We start from the raw sequence: 27249 nt of genomic DNA on the forward strand, positions 1-27249 counted from the left end.
ATCTACCGACTCTTAAACAAATTTGCCTGTTTGCATAAAGAGGGATAACATCAAATTAGGATTTTGCCAACCTGTTGCCCTTGATTTATGTCTTTGAATTTTGGTGAATTGGTTTGGTCTGGTTTGACATTTTCTCCTTTAACAGATGTCCTTCTGATCAGTTGATTTACTAAAGAGTTGTCCTCTTTGAAATTGTAATAAAATATTTTCCTTTCATCCACAATCTTCCATCTGAGCTCTTTTGATCACGCCATTGTTTGCGTTGGCAGGGCCCTTTCAGTTCAAATAACCCCTTGATTCCACTTGTAGGCATTTATTATGATGAAGGTTTTTTTTCCTGTTTATTTCTGTTAATAACATATTCCAATAAACAAAAATACACATCCGTAGCCTATAATGTTCGGATTTGTCAATGCCACATACTAATGAAAGGCTTTTTATAAAGCACATGTCATGCTACCGTTTTAAAAATAAATGTATTAACTGGATAAGGTGAATAAGTGCTCCATACTCTTCACACTGCTATATTATTTATAGTTATAGCACATTAATGTTCATAGTGTTAATGTTCATGGTATATAGTCATATTTTCATAGAACATACCTACTGTCATATTTTCATAGTACATACCTACTGTCATATTTTCATAGTACATACCTACTGTCATATTTTCATAGTACATACCTACTGTCATATTTTCATAGTACATACCTACTGTCATATTTTCATAGAACATACTGTAAAATATTTTCATAACTTTATAATATTTTATCAATATTGTATTCTGTATTTATTCTAACTGTATATCCTGCACTTGCTAATTGCACTTCTGGTTAGACCTAAACTACATTTAGTTACACTGTACTTGTATATGTGTAATGACAATAAAGTTGAATCTAATCTAATCTAATCTAAAGTTACACATGACTGCCGACCTCTGAAGTTATATATTAATTTGGGTTTAAAAGTTTGTTCACCTATTGCTATTCAATAAATCCGGTTCTACTTAAGGTGAAATCATTTAAAGATCATTTGAGTAAATAATAAATGTCAACCCCTATGAAAATAGGGAAGGTATCTGAGGTGTTACTTGAAAGATCACCAGAGGGCGCTCTTTATTCGTGGTTTCATGCACGATTCCAGTCCTTGAAAAACAATAAAATCATTTTCTCTCTGAACAAAAATATCATAGTAAGTTGTAAATGAGCATCCTTTGTATAACTGCTAACTTATAATATCAAACAATTGCAAATATGTGATACTATAAAAACTATTTAAACACAGAGGCAATGTACGATAAAATAAAACACTATAAAACAAGTGTGTTACCTTGAAAAGATCAAACAGCTCTTTTAAAAGCAATATTAAGGTATATTTTGAATATGCATTTTACTACATGTTTCCAAATGGTTTGTTTTATGTAGATCATGGATGGTGTGTGGACATTAACATTAGAGACTGAAGAATGATAGCCATGATATCAGAGCAGTACTCTAAACTGCTTTAAATAACACACACGGGCTGATTAACTCACTGTAGAAAAATCCAACTTGCAAAAATGTTTCCCTATAAGTCAATTGAACATATCATTTTTAGATAAAGGAGTCATGTGCTAGTTTTGCACAAACAAAATTAGCCTGAACATCTTTCTAACTAAGATTGTTTTGTTGACTGGACTTGGATTCTCAAGTTTTTGGCCAAAATGCGTCAGAAATTTTGCCCAACTTACAAAACAGTGTTTTTTGGACAAACAATATTGTAAGAGTTTGAAAGTCCCCAAGATGCATTGCAGCATGTTCAATTCTGTGTTACCATGGTTGAGGTTTAAGTGCATGGCATGTTGGTCTAGCTGGTTGTTTTGATCTAAATTTAAGTTAAATTTGTCTGTTTGTAAATAACCAATCTTTATTTTCTTTTTATATCTGTTGTGCATTAGGTGAATTTGACTATGTCGTGGCAACTAATGACTTAGAGAAGAGTAGGAAGTACGTACATCCAAAGTGGTTAAGTCAGGTGCTAGACAAAAAAAGCACATCCGATAATAAAGAGAAGATCTGCACACAAACATGATAAAAAAGAAGATCTTCATCAGGCGTTAATGGTATAGTCCTGGCTTAAAGTTACAATTTTTTTTGCATGTGCCTGAAGAAAAGAAAAGTGTGAGAGGATCTTTCGCATGGCACCACACAGAAGGCAAATTTCCAGGGAGATCAGTTTATGAAGGGGAGGGGTGTCCCCTGCTCTCTCCCACTGAAAGACTTAATGGACAACAGCACGCAGACCCCCCTTTTTCACAGCCACAAAAGATCAGTCTGGGCCGCAGGGAGAGCATATGCCACCCAAATCAGTAAACAAGTCAAATCACTGCATTACATCTAATTGTATATACATTTATTAATTTAGTTTGAGCACAATGAAATACAAAATAATCTACTTTAAATATACTTTTCATACAGTGACCCATTTTCACCCCTAAGGACTATAGAAGTGAACAATAAAAGCATAAAATACGGGCCGGTTACAGTGTTCAATACACACGTTCCATTATATTTTCACATTTTGACCTAAATCCTGGTGTTGAGAAAGAAAGTTGTGTCTGTGACTTTCCACCCAAATCCTTCGCATTCAAAGTCTAAAGACACATGTGTTAGTGCCCAGACCCACTGAGGCATCATAGCAGAGCTGCGTTTTATTCAAGGCGGGCACCCATGCCAATGTTGTGCTAATTACGAAGCGACGGTGATTGAGTCTCGTGAAAACACACTGCTCTGCCATCTTACGTGCAACAAAGGATGAGGGCGCAGAACACCCTGCCCTTGGCCCGATGCTGAGTGGCCTATAGTCATCACACTTTTCCCAAACGCCTTGCAGCTGCTCCTATTGTCCCCTCTGAGGGGGTCCGGTGGTGCCCGTGGTCTTCTGATTAGCCCTTCTGCCGTCTGACATTGCTTAAATGATCTCATTGAGACGCCCGCGCGGGGACAATTGAAAACACTGCAGTGCGATCACACGGCATTCCCAGCGTAGGATTCCGACGCACACCCAAACACGGGTCAGAATGCCCTAACATGTGGTCGGGTCAGTGTGAAAAGGGGATTGTTCAGATGTTTTCCCAGAGATCATTTAAATGTTCACACGGGCCTGAGTTCAACTTTAAACAATGAAAGCCGACGTAGTCAGCTGTGTTTGCATGTCTTAAAGATGGTCGAGAACCGACATTATACCGACTTGCCCCTTAAGCAGTTTTAGAATCATTGCAGAAGCCATGTCCTTGTTAAGTTGCACTGGTACAACAGCATCTGCCATAATGAGTAGGGTCGTAAAATGTTCTTGTCACAGGTCTGCTTGGTTGATAAGATGCAAGAATTATGGTGCAAAATGAATAGACGTATTAACAGTGCGGTAGAAAATGCTTTAATTTATTTTTCGGCTGTGTGTCCTCAAATTCAACTTTGTTAATATGGCTCATGGTAATTGTTTCGGCTGGTTATTAATTTTTTATATTCTCCATCTTCAAATTTATTTTCAATTAAATGTCAGGTTTTTCCCAAAATTTTAAATGGCAGAAAAATGTTTACGATAGTAAAAGACAACACAGCCACATGAATTTGAATTGCTACGAGTCAAGGAAAGAGAGGTAGAATGCATCATGTAAAATATCATTTGGTCAATATCAACTTTCCTATGTACAGGTCTATAAAATCCCACAGATACAATAGCCGAAGAAGAAAAAGAAATACACCGGCTAAAATAGTTTTTTTATGGGAAAAAATATGTGGGATTAGTCTTGGAAGGGGAAATATGGAAATTGTAGAATATGTTACCCTTTTTGTAAAAAGTGTGAAATTTAATGAAGTAATTTTTTGTAAGTGAAACAATGTGTTCATATAATTCTGACATCAGGTTTTAAAAACAGATTCTGCTAAAAATATTATGTCTGGAATTTCAATGTTGAGCTCAGTGGAGATATTGAGAGCATAAGTCTAGGCGTATAGGCCATGCCTATCCTGTTGGTATCGTTTCTGGTTCATCATCATAGTTTTCTTATTTGCATTTGTTGCAATGAAATCAACAGCACATTGTATTATGTATGAAAAGACGTTTATTTGTCGGCACCAGGTATCACAAACATATGAAAAAATATAGCATAAGAAATATATTACTCTAGACAATAAATAGTTACGTATCAAAAACAATTCCGTAAAAGCCTCTCCTGTTAGTAGTGCTTGTGGGAGGAGTGACAACAGTACAGACATATGAGGTATTCCTCGTTTGTTTACAGAAGAACAAACGTCTTGATGAAATGGATTGCTTCGTGAAAGGCTCGAGAATTACCATTTGAACTTCAACTGTCTTAAGGCAGAGTTCAGTTACACACACGTGTGTTAACAACATTCATTGTTCAAACAGATAAAATATTCCAGGAATATTCGTCGAGATTAGCGCCTTTAAGTCTAATGACATCAACGTAAAAACAAAACAATCCCTGAGTAACCTGAAAGACATGGGGCTTCTTTCAATTCTAACAAATAAAAACAAAAGAACTGATTATCAACTTTAACAAAGGTCAGACGCTCACAAACAAAAACATTTTAACACACATACACAAAGACTCGTTCACTGACAGGTGAGCGTTTCACTAGGTCTTGTCGCTTTGAAATGAACCCCCCCCCCTGAGTCTTCGGTTTAGTCAAGTATTGACCACTGGGTTAAAATGTCACGTTAAAAATGTCTGGGGGAGCTGGTGCTCCAACATAGCGAGCAATTGTGGAATAACTACAGCAACAAAGGAACCCAAAGTTCCAAAGTCTATTACCGAAAAGATCACCCCGGGGATCATATAGTCAGCACATAAATAAAACTGACTGCTTCATCTCAGCAGGACGGCGAGGTAGTGATGGGACTCTGCAGGAAGGAAAGAGGACTCGCCACCGTGTGGACAGGGATGGAAACTGGGAAGTTGAACACTGTGGTGGCTTTGCCAATGGCAGGGCTCCCGGCTTCCGAGGAGCATGTGGACGAGGCCAGAACCTGAGATTCGAACTGCAAGAGCTGCCCCATGAAGCTGAAGTTGGGTGAGATGATGCTGCGCCGCTGTTTGACAAACTCGAAGGCCTCCTCGAGCCTAACGCGGTTTGTGCGCATCAGGTAAGCCAAACAGATGGTGGCGGAGCGCGAGATCCCGGCTTGACAGTGAACGAAGACGCGTCCGCCTTTATTCCGTACCGAATCTGTGTGAAACAAGGGCGTATTGGTTAAACCTCTGTCACAGACCACAAGAACATTTCATCTCAATTGTATTGATTTGCTAACCACACATTCAATTGCAAATGTTACTCCAGCGCTGCTAATGAAGGCAGCCATCTCATTAGGGAAACAGGGGGGGAAAAAGTTAAATCAGGCAGGGGTCCGAGGAAGAGAGGAAACACCCCCTCCCCCAACAGGCTTGAATAGACGACGGGGGGTTGTGGCACCCCTGCCAAGAGCGCCGTTCTGATAGGGGCAACCAAAGAGCTAGAGACACTGCCTTTTGTTCAGGCCGCACAAAGGAGGCAAAGCATTCAAACAGAGCCAGTTGCCCCGTGAAAAGAAGATCAGGTCACGGTTTGGTGTTATTTGAAAAGGGGGCACTTCTTGAAACAGGATGAGAGGATGACGTAAGCCTCAGCGGCTGTCAGGCTTGGGCCATACAGCTGGTCGTTTTGGAGGGAACTTTTAAAAAATTCAATTCATGCTTCACTTGAATGGGGGTTGGGCCGAGAGCCGGCTTGCCTGCCAAAGCCCCTGATGCGGCAACATCTGTTCCCTCGTTTCACAACAAGAGATCATATAAAATCCCCGGAAAAATGATACTCACCGATAAATTCGATGGCTTCGTTGAACCAGGAGCTGATATTGGCCTTGTGGTTGTCCTCAACAGGAATACTTTTGTACTGGTAGTGGTCTTCGAAGTGGTTGGGGCAGTTGGAAGAGACGTTTATAAGGGCCGTGATTCCCATCATGTCCAGCATGTCTTTTCTGGAGGCATGGTAGGCACTGCCTAAATATAGGAAGGGCAAGATTTCTACAGGACCACCCTGAAAGCAAAACAGACAGATTCTGTTCAAACGTATGAAATCAAACAGATTGTTAGATAGGAAACAAGCACCTGCAGAGGTTGGAGATCTTACCTGATCATACAGTGGGGTCGTACAGGAGGTATCGGCAGTGTCGGGATGACAGCTTGAGCTCAGGGGTAAACTCAGGTCTTGTGGAGGAACCGACTTCGTAACCATTTCAGGAAACTCTGAGCAAAACGTGTCAAATCCCCCTAAAGCGTAAAACGGAAGTCGTTATTTTTAGTAACGCTGGAATTTACAGGCGTCAGCTGAAACAACTGATCCAGACTAACACTTCACAACAGCTGAGGAAAACACTTGGTGGCAGACGGGCTATTAAACACGGCCATTCACGCGGACACAACACCTATACATGTACTTTGTTTGGGCTCCGTGTGGTCGTTACGGGGGCAACAACTATACAACACAAAGGCAACAGACAAAGTTATTGAGACATCCTCGTACCTTTAAGAAAGAACACGCTTGCTCCACACGGATTGCGACACAAGGCGTTCACGGCAAGAGTCAAAGTCCCATCTTTCTTCACTTCTTTGAAATCTGGACTCCGGTCATCCATGAACACGACACTCTGGTATTCCCCGGACAGAAGTCTGTTCCTGGTGTCCTCGTTTGGCACAATGTGTTCCAACCCCAGCCCCCCTCTGGCCCTCCGGCGCACAATCGTACTGAAGCGCACATTACTGGAGCCCGATATATGAGACGTGTTGAAGGAGAAAAAAGAGCGACAGTCCAAGATAAGACAGCCCGGATCGTCACCGTCCAGCAGATCCCGAAGCGAGGCGCAGTCGATGGTGGACACTTCCATAATGACCATAGTAGAGAACGAAAGGTTTAAATACATAAAGTGACGAACTTTACCGCCGTTTGCGTCTCAACGCTGTTCCTTATATCCCTTGATCCCGTTACTGTCCGCGGCGGCGAAACGTTTAATTCTTGCTCTTTTGATTCCGAGCGAAAGTCAGTTACAGCGCTTCCTCTTGTTCTTCTTCTGACTGCAAGCGCGCGGTGTCTGGTATATATCCGTGACGTGATGTCACACTCCCCGCCCCTTTTGGCGGACGTCCAGCGTGAATTCGCACGTACGTCATGCGTGAGGCCGGTCGATCTCGAGCAAGCGGCGGCGTTATCTGATACCCACGAAGCCGCGAGAGGGCGCTGCAGAACTCGAGTGCTTTCACGATAAGGTTGTTTTGGTTACAATCGTTTTTTTTTCGTCTGACAATTTTTTTAATGAATACGATCTAATGATGTTAGAGTGGCCATATTTGAGATCACATTGGAAACTCTAGGGAAGATGTTCTCAGAAGATGCCATTTTACATTTAATCTCGCTGTTGTTTTAAAAACACCTTTCTATCGACTGTAGGGTGTAAAATCAAGACATGTTTAGAATTTTTCCACGATCTTATTATTGTATGAGATGTTGTATTCGCTTTCCTCGGATAAATAACAAGATCATTGGTGGAGCTGTCGTGACACCCATAAAAGTTTATACTTTGTTTTTATTGTACAGGAGTACATAGTGTGCAAAGCCGCGAGAGCAAAGGCGAACCATAAAAGTTAATTACTGTATAGAAACTTAGCGGTCTGGTAAATTTCCATCCGTCTGAAAAAGCAAACCTGCTCCGGTATATATGACCCACGAGTGATGTGTATTTGTCATTTTCTATAAGTCTGTACATCCTACTTGGCAAAGTAAAACGAAACACGTATGCTTAATTTCTCTTGTGTCTGTCTGCGTGTGTCATCCTCCAGTGGCATTCACAGTGAAAGTAAAAGTGTATTTGTTTATTTGATTATGGTGTGTTTTAATGTCGCAGTCCTCACAACAGTAAACTTATGAAACTGTAGTGCAGAGTGATGTGAAAATACCCTTAAGAGTGTAAAAACATTGAATTGAAAGTGAACTGTTTGTCAGTTATGGTGAACCATACCTGAAATGTGACCTCTGCATTTAACCCATCCAGAGAGTAGTGAACACACGCACAGCAAGTCGTGAACACACGTACACCCAGGGCAGTGGGCAGCTATCACTGCAGCGCCCGGGGAGCAAGTAGGGGTAAGGTGCCTTGCTCAAGGGCACCTCAGTCGTTACCTGCCGGCCCTGAGAATCGAACTGGCAACTTTCTGGTCACGGGTCCGACTCTCTAACCATTAGGCCCAACGGCCCCATTAATTTCTCTTGTGTCTGTCTGCGTGTGTCATCCTCCAGTGGCATTCACAGTGAAAGTAAAAGTGTATTTGTTTATTTGATTATGGTGTGTTTTAATGTCGCAGTCCTCACAACAGTAAACTTATGAAACTGTAGTGCAGAGTGATGTGAAAATACCCTTAAGAGTGTAAAAACATTGCACACGTAGGCTACAACTGACTTGAAATGTCTGCAATTGTTTTCATGTTCAGTAGCCTTAGTTAATGCAATGCTAACAGTACACATATTGCTGAAGAAGCAGAAATGATAAGCCTATGTCTTAAACCTCCTAAACTGTTGAGAATCGCTTTAAGTGCTTATTACATACATATAATATGTACAGCAATGCAATATTAAAACAAATGTATTTTGACTAATCTAGTTTTTAAATAATAATTGATTCATATTCTATGTGGGTCATGACATCAGCGCTACATTTCTGAAACAGGACAGTGAAGGAATAATTTCTGGTCTTGTTTGACAGAACAGAGACTGAAACAAATGTGAGAACAGACAGTGGGGTGGATTTTACTGTTGAAAAAACACTGATGAGTCAGGACAAAAAGGCAAGCCACAAGTGTAATGCCCCACAGAGAACAACGTGTGCCATTTATGAATGACAAATGTGTCGAAATGTTTGCGATTGTTAACTAACATTTTAAAAGTTTACGATATACCAAAAAAAAACATTTTTAGTCTTCATAAAGTTACACGGTTTTCAACGTTTAAGGGATTTTTTGGTAGAATCGTATGACCCCCATTCTTTCGAGGGTGCTATGATTGTAGACCTACATTTTAGTGGGTTCCCCTTTGATACCGACTTCTTTTTATAAAGGTACATATATTTTAGGAATTCCTCGCATGTGCATGCCCTCTCTTTCATAAAGGGAAGTGAAAGAATGTGATGAATGAGGTATTTCCTTGGTGTAGTACAACCAGAACACAAAACTTTCATCACAGGCCCTTTACGGACAGAGGTGCCTTGAGACAACAGTTGTCTAGCCTGGGAAATACTCAGTAAACCCTTCTCTATTTTCCATGCATCATTTATAGTAATTTTGCAGTGATATATTTTCTTGACTCCACCCATTTATGACATAGTGAAATACATGATATAATGCACCACATCATTCAAACAAGAACAAGTTGTTTTAAAAATGTACATTTATCCTGGTATTTGTATTATTATTATTAGTGGTAGTAGTATAGTAGTAGAAGTATTAAATTAATGTTTGGAACATTTGAACCAACAGAACTGAGAGGTGTTACAACATAAATCTAGCTATTTAACAACAGACCCGTCAAAATGTGTGGAAACCCCTTTAAAGAATTAAGTTAATCTCTAAAAGTTGAGAAACGATGATTCAGTGAGTCATTTTGGCATAACCCCCACATTTGATCATACCGACTAGTCTCTTGAACAATATTTCAGATTGAGACATCCCTGTTACATAAGTATCACCAGCAGTTTTCTATAACCATTGTTTTATCGTATTAAAGTGTAGTAGCATGTTTTGGCAGAACCATTACCATTTTATACTCAGAGCTCTATTACAAATATCATGGTTAAACTATGATTATTGTATTCATACTATTTTAAATTTGTAGTTATTATATGGTTTTATTAAAAGCCATAGTTAAAGTATGGTCACTATAAAAAAGCTACGGTTCATTTTTATGTATGGCTTTTATACACTTTGCCACCACCATAAAACTTTTCTATAAAACTAATTATTAACATTAGCAAAAGATCAAAAGCGCCTTGTGCATGTACATTAAGTCATTTAGCAGACGCTTTTATCCAAAGCGACTTACAGAGAGCAATAAAGCGATATGTCATACAGGGGCAACAATACAATAAGTGCTAATACCAAGTTACTAGTTTCCAAAAAACAAGAATAATACAAGTTTACAGAAAGAGAGAGTGTTAGTGATTTTTTTCATTTGTCTGTCAAGTATTCACAGAAAGTAGAAATGGGTTTTAAGTAGTTTTTAATGTTGTGAGAGATGTGGTTGACCGGGCCGAGTTAGGAAGAATGTTCCACCAGGAAGGAGTTGATGGAGAATGAGCGGCAGAGCGATTTACTGCCCTGATAAGGAGAAGACAATACAAGACGGCACTCATTTGCTGAACGCAGGGTTCTTGATGGGGTGTAGGAGGGTGTGAAAGTATGCCGGCGCAGATCCAGTGATAGTCCTGTAGGCAAACATCAGTGACTTGAATCTGATCCGGGCTTCAACCGGTACTGGAGAGAGATCAAAAGGGGCGTCACATGAGCCCTTTTGGGTTCTTGGAGGACAATTCTAGAAAATTCAAAAAAAATTTGTTTGTATATTATACAGTCATACAATTTTAGAAAAAACATACAGCCCAAAACTTTTACACCGTATTAAACATTTTGTTCTCCTTTAACCACTTAGATGGAAGTGAAACCAGGGAAATGGTCTTCTTTTTGACACATGTAATACTACATAGACATAAACAAAACACTAGGGTAAGTTTACAAAAAGATATGAAAGAAACTACAAAGTTTGTAAAGTTCTCAGTGCCTTTTGTTTCAAAGAAAATCCAATTGAATCAACATAAAGTTCCATTTCTTTTTTTAAATGTACATCTGTGTATATGAAATTTTGCTAACAAAAGGATCAAACGAATCATATAAACACAATGGCTATTATGGTCAATTATTTGATGATTCTCCATCAATCTAAAGAATAAAATCACAAACGTTTTCCCAAAAAGTGCAATTCGCATCTATATGTTTTTTATTTATTTCATAAGGAAATGTTTTGTGGGGTACATTCTTTGTATAAGTTTAGACAGAAAAATGTTAACTACAATGGGCAACACGTAAGAGATTTCACAACCGGAAACACGCTCTCAGCCGACCAATAGAAGCGTGCAAAGCGTCCTTAGCGGACGCAACGTCCGGTGTGAACAGCCGGCAGGATTGAAGACTGAACCCAGAGTTGCTGCTTATAAGTCCCACTTTTGTTTTAATTCGTGCCGTGACAATGACTTTCGATTTGCGCAGGTGAGTAGCCGACAGCTTTAAAGCGCTCGGTCTTTGCTTGCGTTTGGTTTGCATGAATCAAACACGACCATCAGCGAACGTTTATATAAAACACACAATGTCTGTGTCCACAACCTAGTGAGCTGACTAAGTAGACAGCATTACAGTTGCGGTGCGCTTTTGAGACAGATAGTACCATAACTGACTTTACTGTACTTAAAAACGACGACTTTTTACTCAGTTTGTACTGTACATCCATTCCATTTATGACAAAACGTTTTGCAAACCTCCTGTAATACTTCTCCTAATAAATAATGAATAGTTGTGAATCGACCTTTGAGAAATTGAACATGGTGCTGTCAACTTGTCTGATACATGCTGAAAAGTTTATATGCATATCCATTTTAGTAGCAAGTCCTTCACAGATGTAACTACGCAAGTGTGTCCTCCATCTTTAAGCAAACAGTGTTATTCCTGTTTAAACCCACTGATCACGGTCACTCAAATATAAAACACTCCTTAACTGACCTTCTGCTGTAGGAAAGACCAAAGTGTTGTCAAGAAAGAACCGTTCAGATTGAAATGTTATCTTGTTTAACGTTTACAGGGTTTTCCTGTTTAAACAGGACGCTGTCAACCTGTCTGAAGTCTACTTACAAGAGCTGATAATATTAGGTTATCAGTAGCTGCGCTGAATCTGGAAAGATATGTCACAAATGAGATCTGTACTTCAAATGAATGTAATTGATCTATTCAAGTGATTTGATACTGTCTGGTTGTCTATATGTCATACCAGGAAAGTAGTATAATAGTGTAACGCTGTTATCAATGTAATAACCATTGAGTATCATGTAGTTTAATGTTGATATGGTTCACAATCCTCATGCAAATTCTGGTATGAGCATAAATAGAATACAGCACATCAAGCCCTAAATGTTATTCATCTCTTCATGATCGAGTTGGAACAACAGGTCAACCTTATAATCGATGACCTCCACAGACGCAGGAATCTCTTCCGTGTTATTTACCGGTTTGTTCCCAATCAGTCCTGGTAAGCTGTAGTAATTCAAATTAAAAACACGAATATATATATAATCATATATGGAGGATTGTTTTTTCCTAATGCGTTGCAATGTTGTGCTGCGTCTGTTGAGGTACTTGATCTATTATGGGTGGAATCATTGTTCTGTAGACGTGAACTGTCTGTAGACTGTACTGAGTGTGTTCTAGGTCTTTGAACTTTGATCTTGTCAGAAAGATCTGAGGTTGTTTTGATCACTGTGAGGTTTAGGCCTTTCTGTTAAATAAGGCTTTGAACTGGCTATTTAAGATAAATATGTAACCATGAAACAGTGTTTGGTTCAGAATGAGAAGACAATAGTATAACACCAAATGATATGGACGTGTTTGGGAAACTATGTTAAAATCCTACTCTAAACTGTCCATTACCAGAAGCGGTGTAGATGTAGAACTGTGGAAATGGTAATATTGCGTCATAATGCCTTACTGTTGGGTTGGGCTGCACGATTAATATAAAAATATTTGGATGTGATAACGATTTATGCTTCCCACATCTAACTGAGGATAATAGTTGTGATATTACGGTTTAAAGGCAAGCACCAACTCCTGATAAGCTTGTGTCTTTCGAAGCCACTTTGCAGTAAATAAAAACAAAAAAGAATTCGATGCATTTCTACTATTTTTATACTTTTTTGCTAAATCCACAGACAGACATTAAAGTGGTCATATGGCGTGAATAGGTGTTTTTCTGTGTCTTTGGTGTTATAAGTTGCCCACGCATGTATAAGACACGTAAAATTAAAGTATCGTAACAAAAGGTTCATTCTATCTAAAAGCGAATGCTCACCCAGACCTGTGTGAAACACCTCGTGTAACCACACCCCCACAAATCCATGTCAGTTCGTGGTATGATTTGACTAATACCGCCCAAATGTAAACGCAAGTAAGCTGGAGGTACCTGTCAGTACAATTGCTTTGGAATCCGATGTTGCAAATATGGTCAGAGGCGTTACACTTCCGTCACACAATTGCAGTATTCGACCAATCACTATGCACTGGTGAACAGACCAATCATGGCACACCTCGCTTTTCAGAACGATGAGCTTTGTAAAAAATGTGCGTTTCAGAGAGGCGGAGCAAAGAGGAGATACAAACATGCACAGTATATATGTGGAAAATACAGCGTTTATGAACCTTAAAGGAACAATGCAGGGTTTTTAACAGGATTTATTGACAGATTTGCAATATAATATACCAAACTACTTCTTCAGAGGTGTATAAAAGCCTTACGTAATGAAGCGTTATGTTTGTAATACCTTAGAATAAGCTATTCACATTTACATACAGAGCGGGCCTACACGCATTGAACTCGCCGCCATGTTTTGTACAGCAGCCCTAAACGGACAAACAACTATATGACTGTTTCCACTCCCCTGTAAAACACGCTCTCTCTCTCTTTCTCTCTCTCTCTGTACAATATTAAAGCGGTTCCAGATAAACAATCAAAACTGCTCCATCACACAGCTAATATTACAACATCAACAACATCAAATATTGGTTCTAACAAACAGAAAACCAATGTTACTCACATACTGATCCGAATCAAAGCAACCTCCTCTGGTGATTTTTAGATGAACTTTCTCTCCAACGTCTCTCTGCTGGAAAGTATCTCCATAGATATCTATGAGTATCGCTGCTAAAAGCTGTAGTACGGCGGGTCCTAACTCTGGAAAGTCTACATAATATTAACACAGATCGTAGCTCCTGCCTGACTTTCATCCTTCTTTTTATACTTAAAATCCACAGAACTTTTATTGATGTAATTGAAATAGACATGGCTCTTTCTACAGTCCTTCTAATGCCTGCATGATTTCTTCCCTGCGTCAACATGAGAAGACGCGTTGTCGCAGCCGACAACATATTTTTGTACTGTGGTGGACACCGTCGTGTTTGGACAGAGATATTCGTTGCAAATCTATAATACAACACTAGTGGCCGCTGTAAATCATAAACTGCGCCTTTAAATCGTGTATACACTTTGCATTACGTCTAAAACAAACGATAATAGTTGTTTTAGCCGTGTCATATGACTCAGTTAAGGGTGACACATAGTAATGATTTAAAACAAAACAGGAAATCTAAAAGTCGCAAGGTTCATTCCGAAGGTCACAAAATGTAAATGTTTTTGTTCAAGTTCTTATAGATGATTGTTTGCGTGCTTTGAAATGCGGTGTTGAAGAAGTTCAATGAAAGCAGATTATAACATATTCATCGGCTGTAAAGTATAGGCCTAATAAACATGCTGAAGTGAAATTTCAAAACAAAAGTTCTAAACGGACAAAATAATTTTGGAATAAAATAATCGTGACAATCATTTGACCCATGATGATCGTGCAGCCGTGCAAAACCAAGTTACTTTCCTCGTTTTCCGATCATGTGTCCTTTACGTTGATCTGGGAACTACTCTGCTACCTGATGAAGTGAGAAACAGTAAGCGGTCTGAAAGGAAAACACGACACATCATTTCCTATGGAAAACAAATACACACTTAGAGTACTTAGACTTGATGAGAACGGTGCAGAGTACCCGAGCCCAGACTCATAAACGTCCTGCAGTTTAACACACAATTACAGCAGTCATTTTATTAAGACAGTCCCGGGCGTCCCAAGAGCGATGCTGTTTTGTGTAACGCTTTATTTTAATTGCTCCATGTCGGTGTTCTCTGGCTTGTGTTTGTGTCTGGTTTCATTGCTTGACCAATCCAAACAATTCCCGCATGTTCTATGAAATTGCCGTTACTTGATAATAGCCGTGTTATTATTCGTTAATCGAAGTGTTGTTTTATATCATTATCACATTTGTGCCGTACGTGTGGTCGTGACTCGGAACAGTCTGGATTGTTTGTTACAGTTGTAAAGAGGAAAATATCTGACAGAAATTGTATTCTTTTAACAGCCGTGTGAATCATGCGCCTCTTGTGCAACAAGCTAAACAATATTGTACACTTCTGCCCAGAGCTTGCAACAAATAAGCTGCGTCTTCTTACCTTTGGCATTGTTTGTTCCAGTCATCTACGATGAAGGCAATGCTAGTTGTAAATAAGAACGTGGGCGTGCGCATATGAGGTCAGATGATAAAGTGTGTTTTTACAAGTAGAGAGATCAAAGTGTTTATTGCCTAAAAAGCTGTTGCACATTTTGTCTCTCTTGTACACATACAAAATTGTTATCATAAGGATTATTTGTGTAACAACAATATTATGATGTGTTGCATGTTGCGATACAAATAAATGTAAGATTGTTTTACGGTTTTATCTTGTTGGCACGAGACCTGCGGCAACATATATCATGTTAAATATACTAGAGTTCACTTTCTTAATTCTTTAAATTCACTGTTATATATTATTTAGTGTCATACATAAGCCTCAATTAAATCTTGAACGTTCCCAATTCTTTAAAAAAATATATATAGTTGAAATTGGTTTTAGAAATGAATCTGTATGAATTTGAATTCAGATTGAAACGGTAAGATAATAATGATTTATTTCAAGTGAAGTCATTGATGTTTTTAGTTGTAATATTTTAATCGACAGATTTCAAGAAGTGAACTATTTTTGACTTTGTTGAGCATATGCCTTTTGCATAGACAGTTAAACTTGTACAGAGACTGACTTGTCAAGGGCATATATTCATCGGCCACAGATTGGTTGACTTTTGAAAATAACATGTTTTTTTGATGCGCCAACCTGTCTCTCATCACAAAAAACTCCTTTGAAACCCCTTATGAGTCTGTTTTCAGGAACCTGACGTGTTGTAATCTCTCACAGTCAGTTATGGCATCATCTCGGGTGGTCAGTGGTTGGAGGACAGTGTGTTCTTCTGACTTCTGCACACAATGGAGTTATACCTTCCACATCCTGCGAGCTCATCCGTCAGAACACCATGAACTGTATGGTTCCTGTCATGGGAGGAAGAGAGGGGTCCGTGAGTAGAGAAACGCCACAGGGCGTTTGATATAACAGGAAGTCAGCCCCCCCCGTTTGAGGTCATTTCACTGTCAGAAATGTTCACAGATGTGAGTGTTTTTGGAGCGCAGAGGCCATGAAGGGCTGGACCGGGGCGCTGAAGGAAACTTTCAGAGCCGAAAAAGGGCAAGTTTACATCTGTGAGGTGGATGGTTTGGCTTTGGAGCTGCAAAGTTTGAGAGCTCCTTAAAAAGCCAGGGACTGGATTTATTCCTAAAGAGGTTCTGTTACTCATAGACTTGGAGTTTCATTCTTGGCGTCTGCTCAAATAAGCCATGTGTTGATGTTTTCCACTCATCTTTCATGTGAATAAGCGCTCTGACACTTCATCGACTATATAAGATATATAAAAAGATTGGATGTTTTACAAACTACAGAAAGTAAAAACAGTTTTTTGTTTTATTAATGCAATGTTTTAAAAGAGTAGATCACCTAAAAGTAATAATTCTGTTATTAGTAACCACCTTCGTGTTGTTGAAAACCTTTTTTGAGAAATGTCTCAGTGGTTTTGTGTCAATACAAAGGAGGTCAATGGGGTTCAATGTTGTTTGGTTATCAACGTTCTTCAAAATATCTTCTGTTGTATTCTGCAGAACTTAGAAAGTCAAACACGTTTGAAATGACATGAGGGTGAATAACAATAAGAGTTTATTTTAGATGATTTTAGATGAACTGTCCCTTTAACAAATAGAAAGTGTAACTTCCATAATACTTTAAGATTAAAGACACTGGCTACGTCTGAAATCGCATACTGTGACAGTATGTACAGAATTTGAATAAGTACCTACCTATCGGCCGGTTAAACAGCTCGTTCTATATGGTATGAGTGGGAGTAGTATGAATACATTCCTGCATGTTTTATGGTCATGTGACCCGTGTGCTCTTTGAACTATGACGTATTAACAACAACCTAATCGTGACGGTCGATAAAAGCATAATTTGGTCACGAGAAATTCATTTATTGGCACTCGCATTAAAAACTGACGATAAAGTTTTCCGCTATATTATTTGATTCGTTTTTTATATTTGACCATTTCTCAGCGTCCGTGGCATCATGGCATAGATGAGTGTCCGTCCGATCCACACTCACGAATCTCAGCGGAAGTAGTACTGAGGTTACAGACATACCGTTCATGACTCTACTCATTTTCGCCTACTAGATAGTACGAATGTGGGCGATTTCGGACGCAGCCACTATTTCATAAGAGCTTCAAAATCCAGGGCCGTATCCCTCGAGTTTCTCTACGATTCTATCCGAGGTCCATTTAAATCCGTTAATGTAGGTGTCATTCCAAAGGGTCATTGTTTGCTCTGACTGATGTGAATAGACTCTGTGTTGACAGCCTTCTCTATGACCTCGACCACACTATTGTATGAAGAAATGTAGAGTGGCGTTCCGATGTTGTGATTGTGAAGCAGTAATTCTAGCGGATGTGGCGCGCGCATGTGTGTTTGCTCCAGACTGTTGCGTCTGGACTGGTGTTTCATGGAGCACTGCCGTACTTCACATTCCTCAGCTCTCCTGTCATTCCTTACACTGCGCTGGGAACAGAATGTGCTTTCACAAGTCCTCTTCCCAAGAGAACACAATATTTACCTTTTCCCCCCTTTCCCCCCTTTCCCTTCTTTCTTTTTTTTCCAGGTTTGATATCTACAGGAAAGTGCCCAAAGATCTCACCCAGCCAACATATACTGGAGCTTTCAGTAAGTGCCGGTGTTTGTGTCTCATCATGAACCGTCATCTAACGCTGGGTTTTACAGGCCGGTGTGTCTTTACGTCAACGTTCTGCCATGTGCGATTTCCTCACAACATTCCTGCTTTATTTACCCCGTGTGTGTGTGTGTGGTTTTCTGACTCCGTTTTAGTTTCTTTAGCATTGTGTTTGGGATGGCTCATTGCTCCGGCCCTGATGACACGGAAGAATGGATGTTTGTAATGTAAGAGGTGTTGCCGCTTGACTCACGTTTAGTCATGTTTGCTAAATCCAACCGTAAACACTTGCCTTGCTAATATTTTGCTTTTAAACCGGTTTGGTGATTACGTCATCGTGCCTTAAGGGTAAATAGCTATCTGTTGAAACAAAGTATTCTTTATACTTTTTTGTTACAGAATTAACGATTGGACTAAAATGATATTGATATATGATGTGTTTTCATTTTGACGTTTAGGAATGTAAAACGGTAAAATCCGAACACAATACTTGGAACCGAAAAAATCTTTTTTAATAAAAATTAACCCCTCGGCAATAAAAGTACATGAAAGAGACACGCCCTGATATGTACCGCTAGACCGTCATAATAATAACAGTATCTTTCTGAAGTCTGTGTTTATAACTTTCTTTCAGAGGTAATGAACCAGATAAAGATAATAAGCTCAGCTCTATCATTTACAAAGATTAAAACGCTCGGCTATAAACTCCCAGTGTTTTTATGTTTTGTCGTGTTGTTAACAGCTGACTGGAGTCGATCAAAAGGTTCAGTCGTTTCGAATTTTAGTCATTACAGTGCACAATAAGTGGAAGAAGTGATCTAACACTTGTTGAACCTGAAGCTGTAAGCTATGTGTCATAGCGACACGCCTCATTGTTTGTGTTTTAGTTAAACATTAGCTTGTGTAAACCAGAACGAACTGCAAGTCAGAGTATGACGTGTCAACCACGAAGTCATGTGACCACAGAGTCACTGGAGACCGTGTCTATGTAAATATGCACTAGCTTCTGATGCTGGCCCCGTTTTTTTTCTTCTTTTGACTCATTTGATCACATGGTAAACTGCAGCGATTACGCTAACATGCATAATAAAAGCTGTTCACAGTCATCGGCCTGTCCAATGATCTTACCTAATGATTATTTGACTGTAAAATAAATACCTCATACTGTAGAATTAGTTTGCATAGTCCGAAACAATGATGTCATAGCTAGGTGTTTGCTTGAAAGTGCTCTTCTTTTTGCTAAAACAAGTGTCACTTTAAATTGCAAATAAAAAAAATAACAACAGCAATTCTACCGGATGTCATGGGTATAATGGGAATGGTTTTAATGGAAGCTTATGGTCTCTACGACTGCAATGTTTTTGAGATGTGAACCAATAGAACACCCAAACACTACATAAAGGCAAATATGAATGGTTTTAACGTAAACTATTGATGGAGAGAATTTCTGTTGTTTATTTTCATCAGGGTTGTTACGTGAGTCATATACGGGAAGGCACGTCTCTATGCGATGATGGGTCATCTGTTGTCATGGCGAAGGTTTGAAGCGCTCGCTAACGTCGTCTTGACCTGTTTTTGTCTCCTCAGTTTCAATATGCTGCTGCATCTTCATGATGTTCCTGTTTCTCTCAGAACTGACGGGATTCATAACCACAGAAATGTATGTGTTGACGCTCTCATGTTCTACATCGGCGTAAACTGTAGATGTGTTTGACGATAATTACCTAAGACACACTTTTAACCACAGTAACCAAACATGTCATATGCACGAGGCTTCATATTTAAACACGCACATAGATCAGTGGTGGAGGGATTTACCTAAAAACAAAGTTTGTTACATCTTGTTTTGTTTTTGAATAGCTAAACCTGCACCGCATTAAAAAAAGAAAAAGTTTATTCAAATCTGCGTTAGAGATGGATGACTTTACGACCCGATCGCAGTCGCACTGTTGTAGCCTCGGTGACGAATCGGTTTCATGTGGCATTAACACATTACTGCCGATGTGTCAACTTCTTTCTAACATGGGAAGTGAAAAAGCGAAAAAATGGCACGTTACTGCAAGTTTGGTGTTTTGATGTCAGACTTGGATCCGTTGGATGACCTTTACAGAAGTCAATTGTAGAATTAATATGTGTTTTGATGTGTGTTTACAGAGTAAATGAACTGTATGTTGATGACCCTGATAAGGACAGTGGTGGGAAGATAGATGTGAGTTTAAACATCAGTTTGCCAAACTTACACTGTGATTGTGAGTATATACATAAAATACATAAATACACATATCAATGTTTTTCCATCCACATGCATAAGATCTCCCAGTGTTGATGTGTTACATGATTTTAAGGGTTATTGGTGACCTTCCACACATGTGCGTTGTTCAGTTCTTGACGTAGATTATGAAAGGAAACGATGCACAATAATAACCTCCTACACAAAGCACCACTTACCATCACTGAAAGTCTCGGTTTGAGACGTAAATCGGGAGGTGTTTCTAAAAGGAAGATTAGAAAAAGACTTCAGATCTTCACAACCGAGTGGAAGCTCACATGGTCATACGTAAAGATTTGACTCTTTGGTAATGGTCTGCATCAAAGCTGCCAAAATTCTACATTTAAAAAAATAATGCGATTGAGATAAACACACATCAGCTCCAGTATATCTTTGCCTCTGAGATTTTATGAATCCAATAAAAGGTTTTTGGGCCAAAGGAAAAGATTTACGAAGAGATTGTGTGACTGTACAACAGCACAACCAGAGGAAGTGTGTGGTCACCTCTGATGTCACTACAGGCTGATCCTGAAACTTTGCAAACACATTTGCAACTGGCCGTTTCACACACATTACACAAGAGCCAAACTATGTCGAGAGAGACATCTTGGGCAGTTCTCATGGGCGAGAAGAGCGAGGAATGAAAACTAAGGTCATGGCGATTATTATAATTTTTCTGTTTTGTTATGAGTCACGAAGACAAGCTCACTCACGATGACCTCATTTACTGCAATGTCAAACTATCTTTACAGTTACAAGCAGTACATTTTTGCATTTTCTGAAAAAAGCTTTAGTGGTGCTCGCCCGCGCATGACTTCAATGCAACTAGGGTCTTGCATGACGGATTGTGTCCCCCTCCAATGTTCAGATTTGGTGAAATGATCTCGGTTTAAGCCATAATGACATTCACCAATGTTTTCAGATATTGGACTGGCTTTGGTAATGGATTTGCACTGCATCATTTAGACTTCAAGTTAATTCTGTAGGAAATCGTATTGAATAATACACGTCATCACTTGAGCTCCAAAGTCATTTCATTAGGAAAATTGTGTTTTCCATGAAGGAAAATGTTGTTTCCAAATGTGCTATTTATGGAGAAATTCAAATCGTTTCCTTTCAAATGACCTTTGTGCTGGCGTCATTTTTCGACACCCGTCGTGTAATTATGTGGAAAATGTGGAAGATACGTTTTGCTTTCTGAGCTCACATGGAAAGCAACGTAAGACTTAAGTGTTCTGCACACATCGGATTGCATTTTCACAGGCAATTCAGTGTTTCCACATTAACTCCAAACGAATGTATTTTGCCTCAAATACACTAGAGAACTCTAAATGAAATCATTCATGTTGTTTTTGACTAATTTGAGGTTTATCATTGCCTTTATCCGTTGGTTTAAAATAATACCAGCGAATATAACTTTTTTATACATATATATATATATACATCATATACATTTATAACTTTTTCTGTGGTATGCAAAAGTAGAACTGAGATAAACTGTGATATATATTTGATGCATATATCTTAGGAATGTACATGTGTCAGGAAGAATTTTGAATTTTTCAATCAATCGTGTTTTATGGGGGAAATGTGTTAAGAATGACAAAAGGGTCAATCTAAACACTGTCATAATCCGCATTTTTGTCTGGACTATTCCCTGTTTGTTTAATATTATTAGGGTTGTCAACCAACAAGAAATAAAGTCAAGTCAGGATATGCTAATTAATGAAACAATGAATGAAAAAAGCATGAAGAGCAAAAGATTATATTGTTTGTTGGATTTACATATCAAATCCTAAAACTGTCACTGGTCTACAGTCCACAGCAATGCTGTTTATCCATTTTCTGTACTTAATCCCACCAAATAAACCACAGCCCTTGTTGATGTGTCTTAAATAAATTACAGCATGTAATATATTAATGTACTCTTTGTGACCTATATTGTTTGTCTGGCTCTCTGTCCATACATTACGTAAACAGTGGTGGGTTTGGACATTCAAGATGAGATGGGCCGACATGAAGTGGGACACATCGAAAATTCAATGAAGGTGCCGCTCAACAACGGTTACGGCTGCCGCTTTGAAGGAGAATTCATTATTAATAAAGTAAGATATACTGCTCATCTTAAAGTCGAATGAGCTTCCAATCAAGCACCAAATGCTGCGTTAAAAGCATCGTGAAATCACAGTGTTTGTTTTGATCTTTAAATGACTTTAATTTTGTTACGTGATTGTTTTCATACAGTTTTGGAGGATGTAAAGTTGAGTTTGCTTATCACATTTGATCATTTACCCTGAGCTGGACCGTTTCACATAGGTTCCTGGAAACTTTCACGTGTCGACACACAGCGCGACTGCTCAGCCTCAGAATCCTGATATGACGCACGTCATCCACAAACTGGCCTTCGGGGAGAAGCTGCAGGTTGTGATTTTTATCATGCAGTCAATAAGAAATGCATACAAACATACAAGAAATGTGACTGAATCACAGTAATGTTTTGAATGACATCCATTACAGGTGCAGAATGTCCAGGGTGCTTTTAATGCTTTGGGTGGAGCCAACAAACTGGAGTCCAATGGTAGGTGTTTACATTTAGTGTTGACCATTATACCTCAATAATGTGATCAGTTTGGTTAGATCACACACATTCGCAGCTGTCTTTTTTATTATTCAGAATGAAAGAGTTGCATTTTACATTCACGTATTTGTTCCACCTCTGCAGCTTATTGTAACTTTATACCTACAGTATGTTGTCATAAAAATGGAACTATGGATGATTTGTTACTATCGCATATGTCATAATGAATGTTAATATAACATATATGTTGTCCAAAGAACATTTGAGTGGTATTTGCTTGTGTAAAACTTGCTGCCAGAATTGAATGGTGTGGTGGGTGCCTGCCAGGCCGTTGCTAGGTTAGTCTTTGTTGCTGATGGGACGTTTCTAGGTGGATGATTCTTTTCGTAAAAAGACTTGCATCACACAAATTCCCTTTTTATTCCCTAAAAACCAGGCATGACATGTGAGGATGCATTTCAACTGACATTCACTGACAATTTTGAACGTGTGTTAAAACAATTGTAAAATTGTCATTACCGTAACCATTTAAAACTGTCAATTCAATAGCATGTTTTGCTAAGAAAAGCGAAGCCATGATGCCATTGCAAGTTTTAGTGATCATACATAATAAGACATTAATGAAGTATATTTTAATAAAAAATTATACATGTAACATTTGTAAAGGCGGAAAATGACCTGTATTGGTAATGAGAGAAAGTTGTGTACACACCATGACAAGAGAATATTAAGATTTAAGTTAGAAATATAAAGTAACATGTTAGCCATCTGAAAAGTACTGGCAGATGTGTTTCTTTACATAAAATCAAACTTAAATGTAAAAATGTCTTTGTGTGTGTAAACAGTCCTTTGAAAATGTTACGGAGCATGAGAATATCAGTCAGGGATTTGTTCCCTTCATTTCATTATACATGAATATTATGTTTAATGTTTTTTGGAAATCGAACAATCAAACAACGTTAAATAGTTTTTTTCACAATGTTATCATTATACAACATATAATGCACTCACAAGTCAGGACGCATTACGGTAATGAGAATTTCAGTAGAGAAATGCAATCATATACATTTCTATGTTAAAAGGATTCTTTGAAAACACATTTGTGTTTATTATGATGAATTTTTTTGTGTTACCGTCCGAAGTATATGTTATATTTTTGAAATCCATGATGTTTCAGTGGTCTCGTGAGAATGACCCACATGGTTAATAGAGGGTGAGTTAAAAAGAGCCGCTCCCTCCCCGAATCCTTGAGACATTCAGAATGTTTTATCGCTCCTAAAAGTAATGAACATGTCAAATTGAGCCCAGGGGTTGATATCAATCATTAAGCCTCATTGAGAGCAACAGCAATAGTGATGTTTGTCTTGGCATCTTTAGTAAATATCGCGTGTCATTATTCTTAGAAGTGCAGTACTCCTGAACACAATATGCATGCTTTCCATTTGGCGACACGTGCTGTTAAGAGACACCAAGCGGCGACACGTCCAAGCAAAGGAGAACACAAGTCACAGCCCATTAATAGAATAAGTAACTGGAGAAAGGAAACGCATCACTTGCGTCCATCAAACCGCTGTATTACAGACATTAAACGTGACTCTCTCGTCAGGTTTGGCCTCCCACGATTACATTCTCAAGATCGTCCCAACGGTTTACGAGGATCTGTCAGGAAAGCAGAGATTTTCTTACCAGTACACCGTGGCAAACAAGGTAATGTAAAACTCTGGTGTCAATCTAAATTTAAGTATCTTCTAAATGTGCTCGCTGAGGTGATGGTTTAGAATTAAGCTTGCCGTGTCCATAGACACTGGATGAATTATGGTGGCCTTTATTTAGTGCCATCAAGCATTTATCACCTCTGCAAACCCCTCGGCCGGCCATTGCAGTGACAGCTGCAGGCATTATGTGTGTACGTGACTGAGCGAGCGTCGCGGTGGGGTTGTTCCCATGCACAGGTGTAATAGGTACAGGAGAATAACACTGTTGTCATGACCTAATGCATCGGTGTGTTGTTTTTCTGTTCTTTGAAGCACAAACGGAGAGGTTTTGCAGAATGTTCATACCGTAGGACAGTAACAAACAACAACTAGATTTCAAAATGACAAAACATAAGACTATAAATATCACTGATATTATGAAGCCGTGGCATAAAAATGTACATATAACCAACAAGTGATCTATGGCTTATACAAATTTCGGATATAATACATGTTGCCAACGAACAATCGCGTTTTCAATCAGTATTTCTTATGTAATGTTTACTGTAGATGATTCATTAATACAGCGGGATTTCATTAAACTCTCACAGTGAGTTGCGGGTAATATCCGCGTTCAATGGATCTGCACAATCCTTTTTGACATGCAAATGTAATCCTTTCATGTTACTTTGTTGTTTACTAGGAGTATGTGGCGTACAGCCATACAGGACGTATCATCCCAGCTATCTGGTTTCGCTATGACCTCAGTCCAATCACAGTGAAGTACACTGAGAGGAGACAGCCGCTCTACCGCTTCATTACTACTGTGAGTCTCTCTCTCTCTCTCTCTCTCTCTCTCTCTCTCTCTCTCTCTTTCTCTGTTAGTATTTTGTACTGACACTGTTTTTTTCTTCCATGGCCAGATTTGCGCTATTATCGGAGGCACATTTACTGTAGCGGGCATCATCGACTCCTGCATATTTACAGCATCGGAAGCCTGGAAAAAAATCCAGATTGGGAAAATGTCATGAGTTTACTCAAGATGTAACGTTTGTTTTATTTATTCCAGCCAAACCTCTCTCCCCGTTCACTACACCCTGTGCGTTTACCCACAACTGGAAAACATTGTCCTGTTAATGAACATTAAACAGACATTTCCTGATTTTACAACACTAAATGACCAGGATTTTATTGGTGAGATGTAGGTGATTTCTCTGCTTGTCCGCCACATTTCATTCACAAACATGAGGCAGTGTTTATGTGGAAAAGACCTGCTTTTCCGCTCATATGAAGGACTTCAGGGTTTCCTGGTTCCCGTGCACCAAGCATAGTGGTTTAAAGGAACGGTGTATAGTGTTATATGAGGAAATGTCACTTTAGAATGCTCATGAATTTGTTTGAATGAAATTTCACAACCAGTTCCTCTGGGCTTTTCCAACTAATTGTTGTTTTACATTAGATGGAAATAGCAGTTATTAGTATGTAGATAACTGATTGGATATGTGCCTTCATAGGAACCAGCGCTTTCTTCATCTCCTTTAAAATGAATCTTACAACTATCATCAGGAACTCCAGGTCATGTCTTCTATCCCATAAGCAATGAACAATTCGTTTTTTTGAGCAGGACATGTTTTCCTTGGATTCATCTGTTGGTTTTTGTAAGCGGTGTATGATGGGCTTGTAATCATTCAGATTTAATCGTGTATTGGATTTATGGTAACTCAATAAGCTGGGTTTCGTTTCTTTCTATGGTATGTTTTTGTTTTTCTTGCACTCTTCTGTTTGCTTTTATATGTATATTTTAGTTTATGTAGTTTTACTTGGTATTCGGTTGAAGGGATATTCTGGGAATGTTCTGTGTTTTTCTATCAAAACAGTCTTGAATGAAGGTTTTTTTTAAGGGTTATTTTATTTTCCTCTGCCTGTATTGTTTCATTGTTAACCTTTTATTTTGGAAAGCAAGTTGCCATAACGTTTAATTTTCATATGAAGTGTGTTTGTCCCATCAGTATTTGATGAATCTGGTCAAACCTGTTACACTGAGTGTTTTCAGATACGGGATGCGTTGTTGCCAGTATCACAGTTTACATGACAACAGATGTTTTTTTTTTGTCACTACAGCGACAACCATGAACCGCAACCTACATGTCAGCTTTCAGTTTCTCTATTGAAATATGAATTTGATTGAAAATCTGATTGTTTGTACAGTTATTCTTCCAGTTAAAACTCATTTAAGTCTCTGTTAATCTTAGCAGCATTACAATAAAATCACAACTGTGGGTTACCACTCTTTTCAATGTTTGTTTACTATGTTAGGTGACACACAACAATTACAAAAACAGAGGAAAAACAAGCGGGTTGTTGGTGTCAAGTATTGTTAAATACTATTTTACCGTTAAGTGAGCAAAGTCTCTGATATAAATCCAAGCAAATGTGTCAGGGCCGTATAACAAAAACCTCACACTTTAGAGTTATTGTCTTTTGATAGATTATTTAACAATGTTTTGATATCTTTGCTTTTATAAGGGGGGACAAAATCTGCGTTTAGGCCATATTACATACAGTGTGTGAAATATCAATTTAAAATGTTAATTTAATAAAATACCTTCTGTTTTAGGTCAAATGAAGAT

General features: G+C 38.7%; 2 protein-coding genes across 2 annotated transcripts; one reads left to right on the plus strand and one right to left on the minus strand.

The window, feature by feature from the left end:
- Nucleotides 1-4069: 4069 nt before the first annotated feature.
- dusp1 (dual specificity phosphatase 1) lies at nucleotides 4070-7143 on the minus strand. Its single transcript, XM_079480372.1, has 4 exons — nucleotides 6564-7143; nucleotides 6171-6310; nucleotides 5858-6077; nucleotides 4070-5231 (listed from the first exon to the last, which is right to left on the minus strand). Exons 1-4 carry the CDS (start codon nucleotides 6958-6960, stop codon nucleotides 4876-4878), a joined length of 1113 nt encoding a protein of 370 aa, XP_079336498.1. The 5' UTR covers nucleotides 6961-7143; the 3' UTR covers nucleotides 4070-4875.
- Nucleotides 7144-11201: 4058 nt separating this feature from the next.
- On the plus strand, nucleotides 11202-27244 carry ergic1 (endoplasmic reticulum-golgi intermediate compartment 1). Its single transcript, XM_079480213.1, has 10 exons — nucleotides 11202-11344; nucleotides 18010-18071; nucleotides 19666-19738; nucleotides 20233-20327; nucleotides 22328-22452; nucleotides 22664-22768; nucleotides 22865-22925; nucleotides 24532-24632; nucleotides 25323-25445; nucleotides 25543-27244. The coding sequence occupies exons 1-10, from the start codon at nucleotides 11325-11327 to the stop codon at nucleotides 25648-25650; spliced, it is 873 nt and encodes a 290-aa protein (XP_079336339.1). The 5' UTR covers nucleotides 11202-11324; the 3' UTR covers nucleotides 25651-27244.
- Nucleotides 27245-27249: the final 5 nt, after the last annotated feature.

Source organism: Barbatula barbatula (genome assembly GCF_947034865.1).
Source record: "Barbatula barbatula genome assembly, chromosome: 18".
In the NCBI taxonomy this organism is placed as follows: domain Eukaryota; kingdom Metazoa; phylum Chordata; class Actinopteri; order Cypriniformes; family Nemacheilidae; genus Barbatula; species Barbatula barbatula.